General features: G+C 38.5%; 2 protein-coding genes across 10 annotated transcripts in view; one reads left to right on the forward strand and one right to left on the reverse strand.

Moving 5' to 3' along the window:
- Positions 1-4511: 4511 nt before the first annotated feature.
- The window catches only part of LOC132364650 (cyclin-Y-like protein 1), a 74173-nt gene continuing 53969 nt past the window's right edge, over positions 4512-24715 (reverse strand). For 5 of the 9 annotated variants that reach the window (XM_059920560.1, XM_059920558.1, XM_059920559.1 and 2 more), the window contains 6 exons: positions 17405-17440; positions 15152-15203; positions 14060-14179; positions 10076-10242; positions 6638-6800; positions 4512-5096 (listed from right to left, as the gene is read on the reverse strand). In XM_059920560.1, the coding sequence (XP_059776543.1) occupies positions 4980-5096; positions 6638-6800; positions 10076-10242; positions 14060-14179; positions 15152-15203; positions 17405-17439 (654 nt within the window). In that variant the 5' untranslated portion in view covers position 17440 and the 3' untranslated portion in view covers positions 4512-4979. Of the gene's footprint in view, positions 5097-6637; positions 6801-10075; positions 10243-14059; positions 14180-15151; positions 15204-17404; positions 17441-20997; positions 21099-24715 lie in introns of all 9 variants that reach the window. The other 4 variants (XM_059920556.1, XM_059920554.1, XM_059920555.1 and 1 more) reach the window with 3 other exon arrangements.
- LOC132365320 (10 kDa heat shock protein, mitochondrial-like) lies at positions 23851-24233 on the forward strand. Its single transcript, XM_059922035.1, has one exon. It carries the CDS (start codon positions 23891-23893, stop codon positions 24197-24199), a length of 309 nt encoding a protein of 102 aa, XP_059778018.1. The 5' UTR covers positions 23851-23890; the 3' UTR covers positions 24200-24233.

Genomic DNA, 24715 nt, shown 5'->3' on the forward strand with positions numbered 1-24715 from the left:
GAGTTAAAATTGCACAGATGTCAGTATTCCAATAGAGAAAAATAATTTTTTTTAAAAAGCGAAAAAGTAAAATTTGAGTTCAGGTAGTCAGATATTCTTTTATAGTCTTACTACTTTAGGGAACAAACCCTTCCTCGGTATAAAAATCTGGAAAAAAATGCCATAGTTGCCACCCTCTTAATAACTAGTTTCCATGCCCCATATTTGTTGGAGAACCTACTTTGTGATGTTTAAATTTTTACCTTAAGTTGCCTCAATTTCCCATTTATTAAAATGGCTGTATTGCCTCTAGAATTAAAGCTGAAGGGGAAAAGCAATTTTTAGCGATTCCCCTTATTCTACCAACTTGTTCTTGAAGCTACAGTCATGCCCAATGTTCCTACCCCCAATTTTTTTTTTTTTAAACCTTCGACCACTCGAGATATGTCAGCATTTCTGCTTAGTAACTGGCATATTACTACGCGGTGCAAACTATTGATATAAACAGTGACTTGTGATAGATTTTTTTTCCCTTCTGTACTAAATCAGATCATTTCTCCTCATCAGCAACTTAACAAGAACAAAGTTAAAGATGTGACCTCAGGAAGGTAACTAAGGTGGATGAAATACTACGGCAATACTATCAGGACTGATGGAATATTGCTCAAGTGCAGTGGCTAGGGTCTAAAAGAAACTTTAGAGATCTGGTATATTTCCAACTGAATGTTAAGTGAAATAGCACGTTAAAGTCAAATTACGTGGCTTGTTTAAAAGTCACCCTCTTAACAGCAACCACAATTCTACTGCTTCCTGTTCTTCCATTTTCTTTCCTGTTCAATTGCTTGAAACCCTCAAACAACAAGTTCTGATTCTACAGTATTCCTGTAATTCCTTTCTCTGTGTATTTACCTACTTTTATCTTTCAATGTGCATTTCCATCTTGGCACCGTAACAAACAATTCAAAAATGCCATCTAATGCATTATGCCACTGAGCACTGTAGCCAGTGATTTTAAGTGTACTAGATTATCTTCAGGTTGAAAAGAGCGTAAGCTGAAGAAATAAATGTCCACATCTTAACTAAAGGCAGGGGTTAAAACAACTTATGAATGGTTAGTTTGAAAATGCTTTAAGGCCCGACTATCAGAGCTGACTGAAAACATTTGAGTTAGGCAGAGTTGTAATGTTATGTGAATAGTGAGAAGTGTTACAAACACAGTAGCCATATATTTTAATTAAAACAGAGTTTATTAGCTTTTCTTTTAATATAAACATGAGGAAGAAAAACCACATAAGTTGTAGCATTCTTTTCAAAATAAAACTGCAATCAGTACTTGAATTTCCAAGCTCCAAACTCCATAAACAATATTTTTTGAGGTGGTAGATTGTAGTATTTTATATACCATAATTTATCATTTATGTCTCTGTCCCTTAAAAATGATGGAACCTGCAGCACTCAGTATAATGTGAAGCCTTGCTATAAAGAGAGAAAGTACTTCTGGCCCAGAAATGCTTTGTTTGCAGGCAAAATTCCTAGGATTACATTTGAGAAGGTAGGAGGAGAAAGATTTCACATAGTTGAGAACACTTTTTTTTTTTTTTTTTTTTAATATTTCAAGTTTAGGTGACATCGTTACCAATCTCCAAAAAGACTGATTACTGGACCTCCCTGCCTTTTAAAGCCTGAGGTAAGGGTTCCTAAGGTTTATATGTTTCCTCTTAAATAGAACTTGAAGTGAGACACCTACAGCCAGGTTAACACACAGGATAGAAAAGCTGTTTCGTATCACTTACTCTCCTGTCCCTACTATTAGGGTCCAGTTCCTTTCAATTTATTACATGTGAACTAACACTGTTGTTCATAATTCCTTTACCAAATCTAGAAAAAAGAAACTTAGGTGATCAAGCAGGTAAGCAGCCCAGCCTTGCAAAGGACTATTTTAAAAAGAGGAGGGGAGGTATCCCCTCAAGTCTTAGTGCAATTTTAAGCTTTGATACTTGTAGAAGTATAAATGCCACAAACTTACAAAACATCATTTGAAAGTTTAATCGAATTTCTTCTAAACTCATTTAGTTTTGTAAATTTTAAACATTAAGCATTTATTGTTTTATTTTTTATTTTTTAAAATTTATGTATTTATTTATTTATGGCTGTGTTGGGTCTTCGTTTCTGTGTGAGGGCTTTCTCTAGTTGTGGCAAGCGGGGGCCACTCTTCATCGCGGTGCGTGGGCCTCTCACTATCGCGGCCTCTCTTGTTGCGGAGCACAGGCTCCAGACGCGCAGGCTCAGTAATTGTGGCTCACGGGCCTTCCCAAGCCAGGGCTCAAACCTGTGTCCCCAACAAGAGAGCCTGCGACAGTGAGAGGCCTGCGCACCGCGATGAAGAGTGGCCCCCGCTTGCCACAACTAGAGAAAGCCCTCACACAGAAACAACCCAACACGCCATTACATAAATTAATTAATTTAAAAAAATAAAAAATAAAAAAATAAAAGCTTAATGTTTAAAATGTACAAAAGTAAATGAGTTTAGAAGAAATTCGATTAAAGTTTCAAGTGATGTTTTGCCAGTCTAGCATTTATACTTCTGTGACAGTGTTCTGGAGTATCTAAGCACATTATATTAAAGCTTAAAATTGTTGTGACTTTTCGGACACCTTCTATTTCATCACCGGCTTGTTAATTACTGGACCACCATGTTGGCTGGAATTATGAAAATATCCTTTAATACAAGTATATAACAAAGAGGAAAATCATCACAAAATCAGAAGCACCATTATAGTTAACAAGAAATGCAGCATGGACCCAATAGAAGGAAATAACCTATTTTCTCTGTTTATGATCGCAAACATGCTAATATGCTAATAAGTACTGCCTGCAAAGAATTTGGATGACATGTGTTATTCAGCAGCTTTTTGGTTTAAATTGATTGCCAATAATGACTAGCAGCTTCAATGATATAGTAGGGAGGAAGAACTCTGCAAAACCTAACGATGCTACAACAGTCTGTTCCGAAGTTTGGCTTTATGAGTTGTTAGGAGTCCCATGTTTTTTTTTGTTTTTTTTTTCTTTCTCTGTTTATGATCGCAAACATGCTAATATGCTAATAAGTACTGCCTGCAAAGAATTTGGATGACATGTGTTATTCAGCAGCTTTTTGGTTTAAATTGATTGCCAATAATGACTAGCAGCTTCAATGATATAGTAGGGAGGAAGAACCCTGCAAAACCTAAGGATGCTACAACAGTCTGTTCCGAAGTTTGGCTTTATGAGTTGTTAGGAGTCCCATGTTTTTTTTTTGTTTTTTTTTTGTTTTTTTTTTCTTTCTCTGTTTATGATCGCAAACATGCTAATATGCTAATAAGTACTGCCTGCAAAGAATTTGGATGACATGTGTTATTCAGCAGCTTTTTGGTTTAAATTGATTGCCAATAATGACTAGCAGCTTCAATGATATAGTAGGGAGGAAGAACCCTGCAAAACCTAACGATACTACAACAGTCTGTTCCGAAGTTTGGCTTTATGAGTTGTTAGGAGTCCCATGTTTTTTTTTTGTTTTTTTTTTTGTTTTTTTTTTCTTTCTCTGTTTATGATCGCAAACATGCTAATATGCTAATAAGTACTGCCTGCAAAGAATTTGGATGACATGTGTTATTCAGCAGCTTTTTGGTTTAAATTGATTGCCAATAATGACTAGCAGCTTCAATGATATAGTAGGGAGGAAGAACCCTGCAAAACCTAAGGATGCTACAACAGTCTGTTCCGAAGTTTGGCTTTATGAGTTGTTAGGAGTCCCATGTTTTTTTTTTGTTTTTTTTTTGTTTTTTTTTTCTTTCTCTGTTTATGATCGCAAACATGCTAATATGCTAATAAGTACTGCCTGCAAAGAATTTGGATGACATGTGTTATTCAGCAGCTTTTTGGTTTAAATTGATTGCCAATAATGACTAGCAGCTTCAATGATATAGTAGGGAGGAAGAACCCTGCAAAACCTAACGATGCTACAACAGTCTGTTCCGAAGTTTGGCTTTATGAGTTGTTAGGAGTCCCATGTTTTTTTTTTGTTTTTTTTTTTGTTTTGTTTTGTTTTTCTCTGTTTATGATCGCAAACATGCTAATATGCTAATAAGTACTGCCTGCAAAGAATTTGGATGACATGTGTTATTCAGCAGCTTTTTGGTTTAAATTGATTGCCAATAATGACTAGCAGCTTCAATGATATAGTAGGGAGGAAGAACCCTGCAAAACCTAACGATGCTACAACAGTCTGTTCTGAAGTTTGGCTTTATGAGTTGTTAGGAGTCCCATGTTTTTTTGTTTTGTTTTGTTTTGTTTTGTTTTTTTCTTTTTTTTGTTTTTTTTTTTCTTTTTTTTTTTTCTTTTTTTTTTTTTTTTCTTTTTTGTTTTTTTTGTTTTTTCTTCTTTTTTTGTTTTTTTTTCTTTTTTTTGTTTTTTTTCTTTTTTTTGTTTTTTTTTGTTTTTCTTCTTTTTTTTGTTTTTTTTCTTTTTTTTGTTTTTTTTTGTTTTTTGTTTTGTTTTGTTTTGTTTTGTTTTTTTGGAGTCCCATTTTTTGATGGTAATACTGCACTGATTCTAAAGGAATATGCAGCATTATGGGACAGTGAGGCAAGAAAAACATAGAAGTTATATAGTTAGTGTCTTTAAAGTCTAAAAATTTAAGCTATTAATTAAAAAACCTCACATAGTTCACAGATATCTGTGCGTGGATTGGGAGCAGATATCTGTGCATGGATTGGGAGCTTTTAGCTTTGGAGTGGTTTTTGTAACTCTGTTTACAATAAAAAGGACAGAAGAGCGTGTTACATTGACGAGGTCCCGTTCTTTCCTATGAGCATAATCTTCGCTTGTCCATGAGTCTCTTGAATTCAATGTCTTTCTTTAAGGTGAAAATACTAACTTTGCTGGTTTCTGAGCAGGAGAGGTGATATTTCTCCAGTTCTTGTTTCGAGGGGTTTATGATGTTACAACCCCTCACTTCTCCCTTAAGAGAGGATGGCATTGGAGCGCCGAATACCAATGAAATGATCAGCGCTGAAAGACCTTCTCATAGCAGCTCTACACACGTCTTTGTATTCGTCGTCACACAATCTGGAAATGGCCTAGGAAAGTCAATCAGGTAGAACATAGGTATAATTAGGGGGAAAAAAAAATGTTCGGACCTTAAAAAAACAAAAAAAGCATCATTGATAAGCCACACATCTACATTCGTTTAGATAGTTCATAGTTACTGCTACTTTGGATAGCTGATATCTACACTAACTGACAATTCCCTAAGGTAATAACCTTTAAGGGCTATGATTAGATTGCTGGGGCAAGGGGTAACTTGCCCTAATAACTTAGAGTTACTTAAAAATTGGGTTCCTAATGATAGGCTCCTAATAGCAATATCATCTGTTACCTACACACGTGATCCTTAAACGTAATGGACATACACTTGGGCAAAATCAGTGTTTACTCAGCTATTCAACTTCTATTCAGTTTTCATTAGTTATTACATACTCTAAGAAAATTTTAATCAGGTAGGTATGTGCTGAAGGTAGGAGAGGTCTAATGCCAAGCGCTGAAAGGTGCTATTTCACTTGCACATAAATTATGGTAGAAAAACATCTTATTCTAAAGTACCACCAAGGTACCACAGAAAGTATCAATTTTAAATGTGTTCATTTCAGTTGTGAATTTTGCTGTATACCCACCAAAAATCATAAGCCATAAGTATTACTTTGTTCCATGTACGTTACCATTTATATTAAAAACTCATGTACTTTCTACAGCCAGTATCTGAATCCACATTATACCTTCCAAGTATAGGTCTCTCAGGTTAGCCACGGATGCTTTGTCTAATAAACTCATGGGACTGAACTGTGATACACATATATACACACACACACACACACACACACGAACTGCAAGCTGAGTAAAAAACAGTTAAGAGGGAATTCCCTGGTGGCGCAGTGGTTAAGAATCCGCCTGCCAATGCAGGGGACACGGGTTTGAGCCCTGGTCCGGGAAGATCCCACATGCCGAGGAGCAACTAAGCCCGTGCGCCACAACTACTGACCCTGCGCTCTAGAGCCCGTGCTCTGCAACAAGGGCAGCCACTGCAATGAGAAGCCTGCGCACCGCAATGAAGAGCAGCCCCCGCCCGCCGCAGCTAGAGAAAGCCCGCGTGCAGCAGCGAAGACCCAATGCAGCCATAAATAAATAAATACATTTATTTATTTATTAAAAATATCAAGACAGTAGAAATAGTCCAAAACATCAATTATTAAAAAAAAAAAAGACAGTTAAGAGTGGTAAGTAGATTATGTAGGTACATATGATTAGGGATACAATTTTAAGAAATTATTCATGTATGGTTATATGTAAGTGTAGAGGTTCAAATGGAAAACCATTAAGAACAGATTAAATATGATTTAAAGTATTCTGAATTATGGTTACAGAAGAGACAATTTTTTTTTTTATAATGTGGGATCCCTGTATAAACCATAAAAGACACAGGAGATATGATGCCAACGGGTCAATAAGCTCTTCAAACTGTTAACAGCTTTCCATTTTCCTAATCACTGCTTAATATAATTTAGCTACAGATGTGGCTTCGGTGGCCGACAGAAAACCCCAGTTAGTGATTTCACAGCCTTACCTCTAAGTTCTGTGCTCTTTCTTTGCTAAGAGGAGTGAATAGAACATTCAGGTTGTTGTCATCTGCTAAGGAGCGAAGGTCAAAGTAGTATTTGGCATACACACTGAAAGGAACATTAATATTAAACTGAAGTAGCTCCAGGAAGTGCCTTTCCATCTCATTCCTGGGGGAGGAGGAGAAGACAAAACCAACACAGGACAATTTTAGTCAACTGGGCTATCTTCAAAAATACCATTCTGAGCTACTAGGATGGCTCTAAATACTGTTTTGAAACAAATAATGGCTACCCAGCTGGATTAATACCCTAATGTTCAAACAAGGTACAGCTATTTGTGGTCCTTTCTGCGTCCCAGCACTTTGAGTCTGGGACAAGGGGGAAGAGGTTATGGCCCTCTTATGCACTCATGCTGCTGACTCAGGGGCTCATTCTTCAGAGTTCCATTAGTGCAGCTGTACGATTCATGCTCCACACTCACTCACAAGGCCCCACTATAGTGATCAGATGAAAGGAATGATGTATGCTGTTTATTAGCTCTGAAGAACTTGCAGACATTTTCACCGGGCTGATGACAGGAAGGGGCTTACTGAAGTAGAGACGAGCCAACAAAAGGAGTGGGCACATCACCACGGCAACAAAATGGATCCATCGAGAGCCACTGCTATCATCTCTGAGGGGGGAAAACTCTTGAGGCAACAAGGATTCATCTCAAGTAAATAAATAAATAAGCTACATTCGATGGGAAAGGGAATCCCCCCACCCCCACCCTGTGCATGGGGCTGTGTCAAAGGGCATAATGCAAGTTTTTGTTCACCTTAAAACCTTACTAGGGTGAGTTGTCGTCACCATGACAGGACAGGATGCACTTTTTAAGCTTAGGAAGGCAGTAAGATTATGTCTCAGCTAGACTAAACCCACTTTACGATACGACCTCTGATAGAGCAGTTGTTTCCCCCAGTGTTAGGAGAGCAGCCCAGAATGTTCAGACCTACCGCCCCTTGCCAGGACAGACTGCACACGCCCACAGAGGGCGAATTCAATGAAGTGGGAAAGTAGAGTGCTGGGAGCAGGCTTCTGCTATATGACCATATCCAGCCATTTGCTTGCCAAATGTTTAAGTAAATAAATATAAAATTAGAGTAAATCTTACCACTTTCCACAGCAATCACTTTAGAGTTGATTATATAAAAATGATAAATACCCAAACAAACATGCAAGTGGCTTATTTTACAATACATTTGGTTTCCTGGTTTTAAAGTGTTAATATTTTATCCATTGGATAAATCAACAAATGCTCCATGTTCTCCTGTATGGAGAGCAGAGTATGAGCAGAAATGAGGTTTCTCATTTGTTGAACTTTAAACCTAACTGAACCTACTTCCAAAATTCATTTCCTGTTCATACGGCCAGAAGTCTATAGAAATGTAAATCAGATAATGTTTTGATAATCAGCTAATCAGGACTTAATTTACTACAGGAATAAATGCACTTCACTATCCCTTTTATATTTTCTCCACTAATACATTTTAATTGTGTGGAAATACAGTACTTCATAGGATTAACATGTCTATTAATAGAGCTTTAATCACTGAAGAAAAGCATTATGCCTACAGAATATGCATCTTCTGTGTTTTTTTGCTGTTTTTAAATGGCTAGGTGGCTGAAGAGCCTACCACTTACAGGCGCAGCAAACTGTCTGAACAGCAGCTGCTCAGTTTAACTTACTCTTTTGAAGGGAAATATATATTTAACAAGACACAGAGATGTTAGAAAGTTTTAAGGAAAAGCTGATAGACAGCAATTTTTCAATTCAGACTCAAAATGAGACCATTACAAATAGTAGTCAACAGCAGAGGGATGAAACAAATGTGTATTAAACACTTTGTTGTAATGCTTTCCAACTCCCAAAGATCATAAACAAAAGCAGCCTATTATAAACATAACTCCTGGTGATTCTCCGTTCTACACAGAAAAGCGTTGTTTAGAATTAGTTTCTTCATAGCTGGACAGTGCCGCCAATGCTCCTGGGCTCAATGTCTATGAACACCCACACGTTTCCCTGCATGTTCTCGGATGTTGTACCTGGAACCAGAGCCCCAGTCAGCTCAGTTGCAGATTCTGAGAAAATTTCAGCTGCCATCATGGCAGGGATGGTGTTCACGATTACAGATTTTCCTTCCTTCAAGGGACCAGTTTAAAGACTGATGATAGTGTTGGTCAACGTCACTTTAGTTTCTGCAACTTCCAAAAGTACTTCTATTCATTTCAAATTCCTTATCTGCTGTTACACTGTTTGCTAAGATTGCTACCAGCAATATCACCATGACCACCTGGTTTACATGACCACCAAAGTGGGCATTTTCACCAAAAGCCACTTTGACAGCTACTGACAGTCACTGGTCCCTTCTCTTAGTCACAACTTTCCTCGCTTCAGCTGTAAATATGCACTTTGGTAATTGTGAATTATCTAGAGTAAGGGGCAAAGGTAACAAAAACAAACTCTTGCCCCTGCCTGCCATCTTGATCGGCCTCTGCTGTCCAATATAATCAAGAGGTGTCCTTTCCCATTTTCCTGAATGCCACCCACAAAGACAGGTTCACTGTCAAGCGGGCACTTCGAGAGTCTGCTGGAATTACCTCTCTGGCTCATCCTGCTTCCCACCCTTGGGGCCCTTCACCAGAGCCAGATTGGAAGCCTGGCGTTTCATGCCAATGTGAGCGTGCCATCTGTGAGGAGAACCTGCCTAGTTAACTCAAGGCCCCACAAAGTGCCGCTGTGTTTGCTGAGTGCCCTGGGGGAGGCCCCAGGGATGCTTCCCGGACTACCTGAGAGGTAGGTGTTTCCTAACTCAGCAGACTTTAGGGGAGGAGACAGGAACACAGGGATCTGAAACCTTTATATGTGGCTACCTGTACATCATAGTTTCTGTAACAACAGAACCTCAGATAAAAAGGAGAAAAAGACCAGCAAAAGTACATACACAATGTGTGACTCAGGTTGAAATTATAACCTGTCAGTAGTCTAGAGGCCCTAAGACCTTAACAGTGGCCACTTGCTTCAAAGACCAGGCATGTGCCCCTTAAAAATGGACTGGACCTGGTAGACAGCTTTAAGAAAGCTGTCAAGTTACTGACTGTACCATGTTGTTCTGGTAGTGAGCTTGTAAAATGTTTGGCAGAAACCACCAGAAAAATAATTTCAATTTATCAAGCAGAATATTACAACAATAACACATCAAGACCTACCAATTAATGAGGGGAAATACAAATTGTTATACTACAGCTAGATAGAAAGAAGTCTGTAATTTTATGTCTATTTCAGCTCTCTGCACAAGGTAACCTTTCTTAAAATGTAACATTTCTTAAAAATGTAAACTTTATGAGAGCAAATGAGGTACTGGAAAATGGTTAGAAAGTTCACGGTAACCTTACAAACTCACATGTCCTCAACTGTAACGTCCTTGAGGATCTGGCAGTAGTCCACATTCCATACAGCCCGATCGTCCCAAACCTTGGAGGCAAGAAGAATGGCTCCCAAAACAATTCTTTTCCAGTTAGTGGGGCAAAGGTCGATCTCAGCATAAGTTAAAAGCCTTTCTAAGTAAACCTGCAAAAGTAGAGCACTGATCTTTGATTTTAGTTCAGTTTAAGTGCTGTGATAAGAATTGTTAGGAATGACAGATTTCATCTCTTTTTGACACCCCTTTTATTCCTAGGTTCTACAAAGACTTTGCTCAGCCAAGCCAAGGCCAGAGGCCAGGTCACAGTTGTAAGTCAGATATTTCTGTTAGTCTGATATTTCTACTCTGCCCGTGTGAATTTCCAACCCAATTTTGGTCACAGGAATGAAAGGACATCTCAGCAAAGGGCATTCTAAAGACACGCATTGTATTATTACCTTCCCACTTGTCAAGGGCAGCACACACAGCCCAGTGTCGACTTCAACTGTTCAGTAAATGCTTGAGTGCCTATCACGTGCAATGTTAACTACAAGACTGGTGGTGGCTGCATGGCGATTTTACATAACGCTTGAGTGTGTAAAATTCTGGTAAGACTGAGCACATCTTTACCTTCTCTTCAGAGTCACCAGTCCTTTTGCGGCATGAACTTGAAGATAAAAACTGGTGGTCAAGAGAGCCTCCCAGTGGCTGCTGCGTGGCACAGCGGGACAGGCAGTACAAAGGGGCTTTACAGCTGTCAAGTATTCCCATATTTTGGTGCCTTTTTCAGGAACACACATGCATACAAAGGGTAGTCCTTTTCATATCCCCAATTTTTCACATCTCCATTATCATTTCATTATTCATTTCTGTCTTACATAATCTGCAGCTTAGTCAATTCTTTTGGTTTTAAGGTGGGAAGACCTGCCTGTGTCTGTATCCCTGGGGCTCCTCTAAACCTGCCGGTTTGTGAGATGATTTCATGGTTTCTTTTACATGTATCAAATGTCTACCCTACAAAGAACTGGATGGAGTTAACAGCTGAGCAAAGATTAGAGAGGTAAGCTGTGATTTGTTGTTACCTCTGTAGAAGAGTGTATATGCCATTTGAGAAAAAGAAAAATGTCCAGTTTTAAAGAGTCTGTTTACTCTCTGAAGGGTTATCAGATTGACAGCTCAGATTCGCCCATGCCCTCCCAACTCTACTGTGTTTTCAAACACGGGTATTGAGATTATATGTTCTTAGTGAAATTCGGCTCCCATTCCCCAAAGAACTCAGCACTCTCTAGTACCCTAAGAACGACTCTCCCCGCAAGGTTCAACTCTCTACTTTATGCGACTAATCAGAGGCACTGAAACGACACTGGCAATCTCTCAACTTCCTCTCACCTTTGTACTGGCAAACTTGGTACACGTGCCGCTATTCATTTACCCCACTTGCCCTCCTGTCTCGGAGGAAGCGAGATTTCTTTCTTTTCACTGAAGCTCACTCTCCTGTGAATGAAGTTGATCCCACCTCACTTCTGCAGAGCACTGTGCCCACAGTTAGTCTCTTTTGGAACAACTTCTCCCTCTCTGTCAGAGGCTTCCTCCAGTGTGAATGCTTCCATGTCCCCAGCCTGTCCCCCACTGCCCCTAGACGGCGTCCTCAGGGCTGAGGCCAGCTCCTCATCTCCCATCCTCTCCTTAACCCACTTCAGTCAGCCTCCTGCTGCTACCACTCTACAGAGACTACTCTTGCCGTGGTCACCGGTGCCTTCACACAAACCACCCAGAGCTCTTCGTCCCAGAGCTCCACTCCCCAGGCCTTCCCTCATAAATGAAAGAGCACTGCCACACGCCCAGTCGCTGAGACCAAACACCTGCACTTGAGTGTATCCTGCTCCAATCTGTTAGAACTTCTTGTTATCTCTACCTTCACTGGTACCCTGACCGCTTTTCTGTCTGTCACTTCTGACTTATATCGCTGCCACTGCCTAACTTCTCTGCCTCCCAACAGACTACAGTCTGTTCTCCCCAAAGCAGCCAGGAGAGCCTCTTAAATTAAGACTACTTTATGCACCTGCTCCAGATCTGCCAGAGGTTTCCCATCAAACAAATACCTTCTTCCCGTGGCCTGCAAGTTACGAGGCCCTGTGCGGTACGGCCTTGTCCTTCCGTGACCTCATCACCTATGCTCTTTCCCTCATTCCCCGCTCGGATCACAATGGCCACCTTGCTTTTCCTTGAACACACAGAACAAGTTCCTGTCTCAGAGCCTTGCACTTGTCCCCTCTGCCCGTAATGCCAGCGTACCTGATCTTCCTCAGTTCAGCCAGGTCCTGGGTTCAAACATTACCTCTTTAAAGAGGCTCTTCCTGAGCTTTCTAGTAAGCCCCTCTAATCACTTTATCCCTTTACCTTGCTTTCTCTTCATGGTTTTTACCACTACTTGAAATAGTCATCTTTTAAAAAACACTCATTTAAAAAAAACACTTATACTTTGCTATACACCTGAAACTAACACAACACTGTAAATCAACTGTACTCCGATTAAAAAAAAAAAAAAAAAAAAATTTACGTCTTCCACACTTGCTCCATAAAGGCAAGAACTTTATTTATCCAACTTGTTCTCTCCTCCACCCCCCACATGTAGAAAAGTGACACAGAGTAGGTATTCAGTGACATGGTATTTATGACATGAGCAACTTCTTGGTAGCATTTAGCGTTTGGACCATACTCTCCTTCTTGAACCTCTCCTGGTGTCTCTTAGGGTTCTCTGCTGGGTTTCCTACCACTGTAGCCACTCCTCTGGGGATCTGTCCCTTAAGTGCTGACAGTCCCTACAGATCTATCTTCTACCCACTTTTTATTTTACGTACTTTCTCTGCATTTGAACAGCTACACTTAATTCCCTCCCTCTAGCTCAGATTCATGCTCCAATCCCATATATTCAAATGATTACTAGACACTGCCATTCTGCTGTCTCGCAGGTACATCAAGCTTAACTTGTCTACAAAGAAATGCCCCTCTTCCAACCCAAATACTCTCCTTCCTGCATTTCCTAGCTCTCCATATGCTAGCACCATTCCTGCCTCTCTCAAGCATGTGCTAAGCACTCCAAGTGGCCTGTAGCTCCAAGAAAAGGCCTGTGTCTGATCCAGTACCCGCTGAGGGGTCTCTTTTCAAAAGGACAAGCCTCCCGTCCTCAATTCTGCCTTGACAGGAGCCGGCAGTGAGGGGCCTAAGTATCCCTTCCCCGCAGACCACGCAGCTGACTTTCCCCCTACAGGTTTGCTATAGGGAGGAGTAAAACAATCCCAACTACCTCTCACTTGAGTATGATTTATTATTCAAATGATAAAATCTTACCATAGGAATTAGGAATGGATGACAAAAAGGTCCTTACACAGCTGTAGCTTAGCAGGCTAACTAGAGTAAAGCCTTCTGAAGTCCTACTGGCACCCTAGTCCTGGGCAACTTCACATGCAGGCAATAAGAGGACAGCAGGGATGGTTAACACCATTATCCATTATCCAAGGAACAGAGAACTGAGGGCAGTAGTTCTCAATCAGGACACACATCAGAACTGCCTAGGCAGTACAGTCTGGGACTCAGCTTCAAACTACCCGGAACCTGTTTCTGCCTGTGGACCAGAGCGTTCAGTTATTGCCCCGCCCTACCACCACAACATGCGTCGTCTGTGTGTGCGTGTGTGCACTGTGCGTGCATGTGTCCCCTCAGGTGTGGAAGGAGAAACCAGAAATCTCTCCTGCTGCCTTTAATAGCAATTGTTTTGTGATGAGAAAAGCAATGGCAACATTTTAAATCATAATGATTATTAAAGCTCAAATGTGTATACTTTACTTTCTTTTGATAGGTTTCTCTTAATAAAGTTCTAATGATCATTTCAGGAACCTACTTTCATTTGGGAAAAACAGGACCATACCATGTGTACAAGACAGAAATTTCTACAGATGCTTTATGAAAGAAAAAATATCTTACCAAAGTTACTACTGCACATTCAGCAGTTAGCTGTGCGGCACTAAAAAGAGTATGAACAAATCTGTAAATGAACTTGTGCTCAGGATCATGCTCGAAGTATTCCTCTGGAATCTTTTCTCGCTGAAAGGAGAAAAAATGCAATTTAAGTATCCATGGAAGAAAAATACTTAAAAGTACCCTTAAGATAGCAGTCTTCACACTTGGGCCCACGTGCCCCTTAAAATAATTTTGGTTGGGTGACATGTCTTGTAGTCTTTTAAATATAAACAATGGGATCCTAAAATACCACAGTGATCCAGTACTCACCACCATTCATTAAAGAAAAATACAGGCACAACCGCAGAAAATTTATGTATTTCCACGTTCCTCCCCACAGAATTCTAACCAAATGTAAACTATTGGGTTGGCCAAAAAGTTCATTTGGTTTTAAGTAAAAATAAACGACACAGTTTTCATTTTCACCAAGCATTTTATTGAACAATATATTCACTAACCAAACAAACTTTTTGGCCAACCCAATATTTTTAGGCTCAAAAGTCTTGCTGATCACCATATGTCATACTTTTCTGTAATCAACTTTGAAAACACATTTCCAGTGTCCTGTAACCATAAGGCTCTAAGAATGTGCTGTCCTGTACAGCAGTCACCAGCCACGTGTGGCTATAGAGCACCCGAAGAAGTGAATTTTAAAACTTTGTCATTTTAATTCGTTTAAAATTTAAACAGTTTTCTAATTTTCTTCCTAGAGGCCTTATCATATTAGGTTTATTTACAAATATTTATATTGTTTGATGCTATGGAAAATCATCCTTTAAAAAGATACATTTTCTGTTACTTGGGTATGTTTACTTACCTGCTCACTATTCATACAAAGTGCAACTCGGTTCATGTCCATCAACCCCTTATACAACACGCCTTCGGGAAAATGACTAGACACAACATGGCGTGGGGAAGAAGACTTAAAGGAAGATGAATTTGACTTCGAGCTGGAGGAAGTAATTTTCTTCTAGTAATTAATTTCAAAGCAAATCAGCATGAAATAAACACAACTGTATAAGAGAAAAATACCACTTCAATAAAACTGACACTTACTGTGAGTGGATGTAATCTCTCATCAAAAATATCCAAGGATCTATCTGCATCTCTATAAAATAAGAATGTGCATTTAAAAAATTAATTCAGGAGTTACTATCTTAGTAAAATATCTGCTAGGAGTAGAGAGAGGGGTAGAGGAAGCTTAACCTTCAACAAAGCAAACAGTTTTATAAAGTCTTCTCCTGGATTCCACCCTTAGAAAGGTTTCCTGACCTATTTTTACTCAGCACATCAAGTTCCGTGAAATCTTTTCTACAACAACCAGCCAGAGTTGCCTCTATAAGCACTGACCCTCCCTAACAGGCAATGCTAGTAAACCAATATATTTTCACTCCTCTAACCTCACACTGGAATATGCAAGAACATTTTATAAAGCAGTGGTGGTGGGCAATAAATTCTTCTCACTTCAATCAATGTGAATATGAGATTCATGGTTTTTTCCCGTTTTTTTCTCTTTAGTTCTTTATATTCTTATTGTGTATTTCTTCTTGTCTCTTTTAAATAGTTTGCGTTAAAAATGTAATTGTCTTTTTATTTTAAAAGAAACCAGGCTTTTTAATTTAAAATTTCACCACACTAATACACTGCGCTCATTTGAACAGCGGTTCTCTAAATGTGGTCTGCAGGCCTCTGGGATTCTCCCCTATCCCCTCCTTCAGGAGGCCCAAGAGGTCAAAACTGCTTTTATAAGAATACTAAGACACTACCTGCCCTTCACATTGTGTGACATTTGCTATGGATGTATAAAAGCAAAAGTGGGTAAAACTGCTGGTTTCTGAGCATGAATCAAGGCAGTGGTACCAAACTGAATTAGAAGTCATTCAATTATTCACTGCCACTTGCAGTTAAAAATCTGCTTTAAGAACATCCTTGATAAAAGAGTAAAAATGAATAGTGTTCTTAAACCTTGGTCCTTCTTTTTAATATTCTGAATAAGTGGAAAGTATGCATTAAGCACTTTTACATACTGAAATATGGCTGTGTTAAGGAAAAGCACTTGTGACTTGGCGGTAAGTCATTTTTTTCATAGAACACCATCTTTATTTGAAACACTTTTTTCATCGAACACCATCGTTATTTGAATGTACAACTGACACAGTCATTCTTTCAAAAATGAACAAAGTGAGCCTGTCACTTCAAGGAAAATAACTCTAAAGTTATTTGTTGCCAATGATAAAATTCAAGCCATCAAGCTAAAAATATCAGGATTTTTGGAAAACTTCTACCTTCTATTGTGAACTTGACAACTTCTCAACACTTAAAAGACTTTTCTGGTAAGACTGGTGGTGATACTAACAAAAGTGAGTTTTTGACACTGTCTAAAGAAATGTGAACCAATACTTTCCAAATGACCAATGTATAATATTATAAAGTCAGGTACAGGTAAAAAGATCTACTCAGTATGCATGACAGATCAATGGGTATTAATTTAACATAGTATTTATTACAAGTTCATTGATATGATTTAGAATTCCATTTTAACTAATTTAAGAAACTAGCACATGCAGACTTTTGGTAGAGTATCAAAGAATATACCAAATTATCTGAAGGCTTTAAAAATACATCTTTTTCCAACTATATATCTGCAAGCGGCTGGATCTTCTTCATATTGTTTCTTCAAAACAAATGACTGAAGACAGAATAGATATGAGAATCAGCTGTCTTCTATTAAGGAGATACTTTTCTCTCAATATTTTTTGTTGTGGAAAATAGTTATTTTTCATTAAAAAAAAATGACTTATGTTAAACACTGGGGTTCCCAATCAGGGGTGATTTCGTCCCCCAGGGGACTTCTGGCCATGGCTGGAGACAGTTTTGGTTGTCGTAATGTGGAGGGAAGAAGGTGCTACTGGCATCTAGTGAGTAGAGGCCAAGGGTGCTGCTATATATCCTATAACACACAGGACGACACCCCACAACAAAGCATTATCTAGCTCAAAATTTCAATAGTGCTAAGGCAAACCCTGTTTGAACATACAATGGATTTAATTTTTTTAATTCTCAATTTCAATTTCTAATACAGTAAATTATCAATATAACCCATATAAACAAATACTCTTTGGGATGCTCAGTAACCTAAGAATTAAGGGTCCTAAGATAAAAATAAATGATTCACTTCTATATTGTAATAAAAGCACTCGAATAATAAAAGCTTATGCCAGTAACATCTATAGTTATTACCTAACACTAAACTTGATACCTTGTAAATTAATTAGCTGGAATAACAAGATAGGTTTTAAAAGAGCTCACCTGTTCTTTATGTGGTAATATATTGCTAAGGTCATACTGTGGAGGAAAAAAAATACATTGTAATAACTGATTTTTATCATATCAGGCCTGAAGACATTTTTAAAAAGGGGTTAGCAAGGAGGGAAGACCTTCCAGAGGCCCAGTGGCCCCGAAATCCTCGAATTCAGAACAGTACCACATGGGTGCTTTCCCCCTTGTTTTAGGTTCTTCAGCTTTTAGCAAAATTAGGAGACCCAAAATGCGAGATATGCTGTTAGAAGGCATGTTTTGGTTGATTATTATAATATATAAATTATTACATATTTCCCCTGTCATTTGTCCTTCTACCCACAAAACCTTCTGTCCTGTACAAGTTATATCTATCTATACACATGCTTAAATTTAAGCCATATAGTAGTTTGTGTGTGGGTGTGTGTGTGTGTGTGTGTGGTTTTTTTGTTAGCCCCTGCATTTCAGTTGATTTAGTTCGCTATCCACCTACCCATCCGTTTTCCATTATTTCCCTAAAAGTAAATAATAAAAGTGCTCTATACCAAAATGATTTAAAATCACTTTTACATAATTATTAGAAAATTTAATAGCAAAATTTTATAGCCACAAAACTGATGATAGGTCTAGCTATCCTGAAATAAGCAGTGCTAATAATACAGCATAATACTACACAGTATACTATTAATGACAGGTATTTCCAAATTATTTTAAATAAAGTATTAACGAACAGATAGATACAAGTCCTTAGGTAGTCTTTTTTAAGTTACTATATTCCTAAGTTATTCACAGCTGTTGTATATTAGGCAACAAAGGGGTTCTCTGGTTAAGTTATATGCTCCCCTTTGTTCTCAGGGTCTAAAATGAAACTCAAAATAATTGAGGGAAGGCAAATCTGAATTTTATAATAGGTCTATAGAATCTTAGCACTTGTATAAAGGCCTGTAACACCGTTAGCATCAAAGATGGATACTTCTATAGTGCTTCAAAGTTTCATCTTCAAATTGATTTTAAAATCACAGCATTAGAAGTTTTATGATGGAAAGGACCACTGAACCGTAGATGACATTTAATTAAACAACCCATTTTACAGAGAAGGGAACCAAGGCTTAAAACTGACTTACCTAAGGTCCCACTAATTATCAGAAGCAGTTCTCTTTCTCCTGCCCTCTAACCAAATAGTGGCTCCCAAGCTCAGCTGCACACTGGGATCATCTGAGAAGCTTTAAAAACTGCCTGGCTTCTGCTTCAAGATGTTCTGATTTAACCGGCACTGGGTATGACTTGGGCATCAGGACTGTTTTTAAAGATCCCCAGATGACTGCAGCGTGCAGCAAAGTTTAGGGATGAATGAGTTAGGGTTAAGATCGGAGAATCACTCGGGATGCTTTTGTCCATATAATCATGCTTCACATCATTCCCCATCTTGTCAAAAGGTGTGTGTGCGTGGGTGAGAGAGAGACAGACAGACAGACAGACACACAGACACTGTGTCTTGGAGGCGGGGGCAGGCGGGTGGACTTTGTGCATCCAGAAACATATATCTTGAAAAGTTGCATAAGTGATTCTAATAAGGCTCACCTACCCCACTGAGAACAACTACCCCACTGAAAACTAACCCCATGATAAACATTTTCAAAATCATTCCTAAAAGCCAATTGGCCCTATTAATTTTCTCAGTAAACCTTTATTTCACCAATAATGAATGTGATGAATGATCATTTTTAAAACTTCATGAGAGCAAATTAAAATTTACTGTACTTCCAAAAATTAGACTAGGTTGGGAAAAAAAAGGATGAAACCTACTTGTCTGAGCAAGGTTAATCTTTTTTTTTTTTTTTTTTAATTTTATTTAATTTTACTTATTTTTGGCCGCATGGGGTCTTTGTTACTGCGCGCGGGCTTTCTCTAGTTGCCAAGAGCGGGGGCTGCTCTTTGTCGTGGTGCGCGGCCTTCTCACTGTGGTGGCTTCTCTTGTTGCACAGCACGGGCTCTAGGTGCGTGGGCTTCAGTAGTTGTGGCACACGGGCTCAGGAGCTGTGGCTCGCGGGCTCTACGGCACAGGCTCAGTAGTTGTGGCGCACGGGTTTAATTGCTCTGCGGCATGTGGGATCTTCCCAGACCAGGGCTCGAACCTGTGTCCCCTGCGTTGGCAGGCAGATTCTTAACCACTACACCACCAGGGAAGTCCCTGAGCAAGGTTAACCTTCAAAGTACTTTTGAATTATATACTGGACATCAGACTCTTTTGAATTCAAAAGAAGCTGCGACTCTAGCCAAAGTAGAGTGGTTTTTGTACCCACAGATTCAGTGTCTTGGCTGAATAAAAACATTCAGTGATGATGTGATAAGTGCCCAAACTCAGGACTTTAGAGATGGGGCTCAGTGTTTGCTGAAACATGATTTGACTGCAACTATTATTGTAAGCAAGAGAGGAAAGTTACATTATTATGACTGTGAACTTGCTGTCTTTGATTAAAGTAGAAGTTACTGATAATTTAAATAGCTAAAAAAAAAGCTGGCACATTAAAAACCAATTAAAAATATAATTAGCTTATAAAATTAAGACAACAAATAAAATTAAGGATAAGGACATTAATATTTTCAAATAGCATTTCCCAAACTGTGTTCTGGAAAATCAACATTCATATCCTAAGGAGATGTTAATGTTTCGTGGACAACCGCGAGGGAGGAGGCAAGAAGCTCTGCATCCCGTTTGGTTTTTTTCTCTTAAATAAGCTTGAAAGGTTCATCATTAGGGTGTTTTGAAAGTGCATCTCCAATTGTGGACTATGAGGTGCTCCCAGAAATTAAAGAATAGTTTCCATCATCATGACACTGTTCGTGTCTCCTTAAGGATAAGCCTGACCACAGCCATGTTTCCGAAACCTCACCTCTTTTATTGTTCTCTGCTGTGATTGATACAGTGTGCTGGAGATATATTTATATATATAAACAAAAATTAAATGTGTCTATTAAGTTAAAACCTCAGTTGAACAAATTTCATCTACAAAGAAATTAAGCTTGAGTGTGTATTTCTTAAGACTGGTTTGATATATTCTCCCCCTCTTTGGGGGACAGGAAGGAGAAGTAAAATTTCATACAGAAATAGTGCAGGAAAAAAAAAAATGCACAGTGGGATAAATCTGACAAAATCCAATTAAATTTAAATGCAGATTCGCTTTGGTGCCAGTAGGGGACAAGCTGTTCCTTCTTCTAAGAGTGGCTTCCAAAGTAGTATACATTGTTTGAGGACTACAACTCATAAAGAAATAATTTTTTCTAGAAATAGCCAATAAAAAGTACCTCTCTTTCTCATTATGTTCAACAATGGCTTAACAACAGAAATGCGTCAAATAAAGATTTATACTTTTTCTGGGATTTCTTATTTGCTAACTGGCTTTCCCTTCTATCATGCGCTCTAAGATTAAAATGGAAACTGAAAATTCATATTTAGGTCCTTGAAATCAATGTATAGTTGACACCAGTTTTTTAACCTGATCACTGAAAAGGACAATTCAAATGAATGAAATTATGTATGGCTAGGATGCTTTTAGCGATAAGGGGGTCTGTCACTCAGCCCTTGGCAACCTACTTGTACTCACCATTTTACTGTGGTTCTAAGATTAGGCTGGCTGACTGTGCTGTCATCTAGAAATATTGTTGAGCATGAGCTATACTTTTTAGTAAGCTGCCCTGGAGATACCTGAAGGGGAAGGGAAATAGAAGAAAATGTCACAGTAAGTTAAACCTATAAAGTGTGTTTTTTTCCTTGGTTAAAATGTCAAACGATAAAGCATTAAGATTTTTCTTACACTCCATGAACTGCCTGAGTGTGATATCATGTGCAGCTCTATGGGAAACCTCTATACTCTGACTTCCACAGACGAGCTTTGAGAAATGGGTTATAAAATGCTGCCTTGATATAGTACCTATAATCAAACCTGGCAAGCGCCTATTATAAATTACCTTTATAATAATGTAAAAAGTTTAGAATAAGATTTCAGGGTTTTTTCCTTAAGCAATGAAATGCAGCTGAGATTTCCCATTTCTATTCATTTACTACAATAAAACGTCATGCTGTCTGTAACACCGACGCCGGAGCATCTCACTGCAGTCAATGCACCCCAGTAACAAATGTACTCGTTCAGGAGACGGTGCGACGAGACAAGCGTTTTCGAACCAGAGGCTGGGCGTGCCAGGGCTGCTCTATCACTAAAAAGCTGGGGGCCGTAAGTCTCTCTGGGCCTCAACTTCCTTATCTGGAGGACAAAAAGGTACTGCTTAAAGATTCTCTCGCATCCAAAAAAAAACGGATAAAACAACTCTGAGAATTTAACTTCTCACTTCATGTTTAAGTAAGACTGCCATTACATTACTCAAGTGAGAACCTCAGAGAATACTTGCCATTCATTTCAAAATTGTACTACTTCTGTTCTACGTGTTATTTGACACTCCTGCCTCACCCATGCTGCTCTCTGCCTGCAGTGCCTTTTTCTTCCTCCTGTCCCAGCAAGCTTGACCCCATCTTCCTCTAGGATCCCTTTGCCAGCAGGCACACCACAACACTTCTCACTTTCTGCACACTCACACATCTAATTTACCAACTGTTCCATGGTCTCAGCTGCTTGCATAGTACCACCCTCTTAGGTAAACAAACTTCTCCAGGTTAGGAAGATTCTTCTCCTACCTCCAGCTACTGAGCACAGAATCTGGGACAAATTAGGATTCAACAAGTGTTTGAGAAATTATTTAAGATCAGTTACAACTGGAGGTAAATCTTACTAAAGATACAAATTCGTGAGAATTTATCTACAGTGGTGTTGGATAGGTGACAAAGAACTTTTTGAGACCCTCTAGAGAATGAACTATCTTTAAAACACTTTAGAAGTATCCATTTATTTGTGAAGAGCCCATGAACACGGCAATAGTCAAATACTAAAATGGCCTAAACTATGTTAGGACAACTCTCTTCCTTAAAGTAAGGCCAATAACCAAATCCCAATCACTGAAAGCCACTGGAAGGAAGAGTAGCATTCTTTAATACCACAGAATACAAACAGTTTTAAAGCTTGGTTTTGTTTTTGGTTTTTGTTTGTTTACTAATTCAGATGAGCCTTCCTTCCTCCTATTAATATAAAATAGTTTTCACCATGCTGTCACACTCTCCCATCAATGTCCTCCACAAATACATGAAAGGTGAGGCAGGGAGAAAATCTAGTTGATGCTTTTTAAAATACAGAGCATTTAAATAAAAATTGCCAGTATCCAATAATCAGAAATATCCAAATGGCATATATAAAACACCATTTTGCTTGTTTCAGATGCTTTATGCAAAGCCACTTATTCCTTATTAACGAAAAGTTCTAGATGTAACATATTTGAAACAGTATCACTATTTGGAAGACTAATTTCTCCTTCAAGCTAGAAATGTTTTAAACTAAAACTATAGCTATTTGGTTAATGTGTAATTTTAGAATCTCAAAAAACAGATACAGCATGAAAAATGAAAATTCACTCATTCAAATACTTTGATTCTAAACGAAGCAGGTTATCTTTTAAGGTCACTACTATTAGGGTATAATATGACATACACTACACGTAATAAAAGTCAATTCTGACCAAAAATCTATAATATATGAGGGGAATAAAAATAGTAAGGAAATGTACCAAAATATAGACTAGTTGGTAGAGCTTTGGGTGCTATTTATCCTGTTTTCCTCTATTAAAAACTTTTTTTTCTATTATGAATGTATATTGATTTGTCTTTGGAAATATTACTGCTAAAACATTTAAAATTTTTAATTAGATGTGGTCTATAGTCCTATGGGGGCTCATTTAATGTATCAGCAACTTACAGCCTACTGGCTCGATCCTACAAAAGAAACACTTCCACAGGCCTACTCCTGAAACTATTCAAACTTTCCAGCATCTAGTGTTCACTAAAGGATGGCAGAATTGAAGCCTCTGAGCAAAGCCTAGATATGTTAGCTGCCAGCAGATTACTTTCCTCTCATCTTGCTTGAAAATTTAAGATAACTGTCCTTTATGATTAAAGCCTTACCATTGCTGGCTCACAACCTCAATAAACTGCACTGACACACATAAGGGTATAAAATGCAAATACAAAAAAAAAAAAACAAGTAGCAAAAAACACTACTGACAGTTTAATGTTCATAGGTATTATTTCAATGGGTCACTGAAGAAGAGTATTTATCTTCATTCAGCACTAAGGACAAAATACATGGACTTTTACAATCTTTATAAGGGGAAAGGTTGCTTAGTAGACTTCAGGTTTAATGGTGAAGACTAGAAAATAATCATACCTAGGAGGCTAGTAAGTAACAACCCTCAAAGCTTATCATTAAAGGTCAAGTACCTGTTGAAATCCTGCCCCCACCCAATGACTCTTCCCATTGTGCCTACTGCCTCTGATTTTAACCCATTAAAAGAATAAAGCTGGAGAGAGCGAGAGTACGAAGGGCGGCAACCCGAGTCATGGCAGGACAGGCATTTAGAAAGTTTCTTCCCCTCTTTGACCGAGTATTAGTTGAAAGAAGTGCACCCGAAGTTGTAACCAAAGGAGGCATTATGCTTCCAGAAAAATCGCAAGGAAAAGTATTGCAAGCAATGGTAGTAGCTGTTGGATCAGGCTCTAAAGGAAAGGGTGGAGAGATTCAACCAGTTAGTGTGAAAGTTGGAGATAAAGTTCTTCTCCCAGAATATGGAGGCACCAAAGTAGTTCTAGATGACAAGGATTATTTCTTATTTAGAGATGGTGACATTCTTGGAAAATATGTCGACTAAAATAAGTCACTATTGAAATGGCATCACGTGAAGCTGCCCGTTCCCCCAATGGCATCACGTGAAGCTGCCACTGAAGTTCTGAAATCTTTCATCCTGTAAATAATTTCCGTGTTTCTTTTATAATAAAGTAATGATATCCAAACTAATGATATTCAGTGTCTCTGAAATTTAGTTTTCTCTGTATTGATTTAAACATTCCCAAATAAAAGTATATAAATGAAAAAAAAAAAAAAAAAGAGAATAAAGCTGAAGTTCACTTTTTTCTTCCCCCTTTTCACAAGTTTTGGATACGTTTATTAAGAATCAATGACTTTAACTGAAAAGTCTGTAATGCTCCATCTATGTTGCACATTAATGGACAATATGGTAGGGTGAGTGGTTTGAATAGAATTCATACTCCAGGCCTTAGTAGAAAAGTATAATATTCTAATTATAGGTATAATCAAAAATATTGTCTGAATTAATATCGTTAATTATATTGAATTAAACTTCAAACTCAGAACCTATATTCAAAGA

This window comes from Balaenoptera ricei, chromosome 4, assembly GCF_028023285.1.
Source record: "Balaenoptera ricei isolate mBalRic1 chromosome 4, mBalRic1.hap2, whole genome shotgun sequence".
NCBI lineage: Eukaryota > Metazoa > Chordata > Mammalia > Artiodactyla > Balaenopteridae > Balaenoptera > Balaenoptera ricei.

Coding starts and splice junctions, on each gene's coding strand:
- LOC132365320 (XM_059922035.1), top strand. CDS start 23,891: ATGGCAGGACAGGCATTTAGAAAGTTTCTTCCCCTCTTTGACCGAGTA.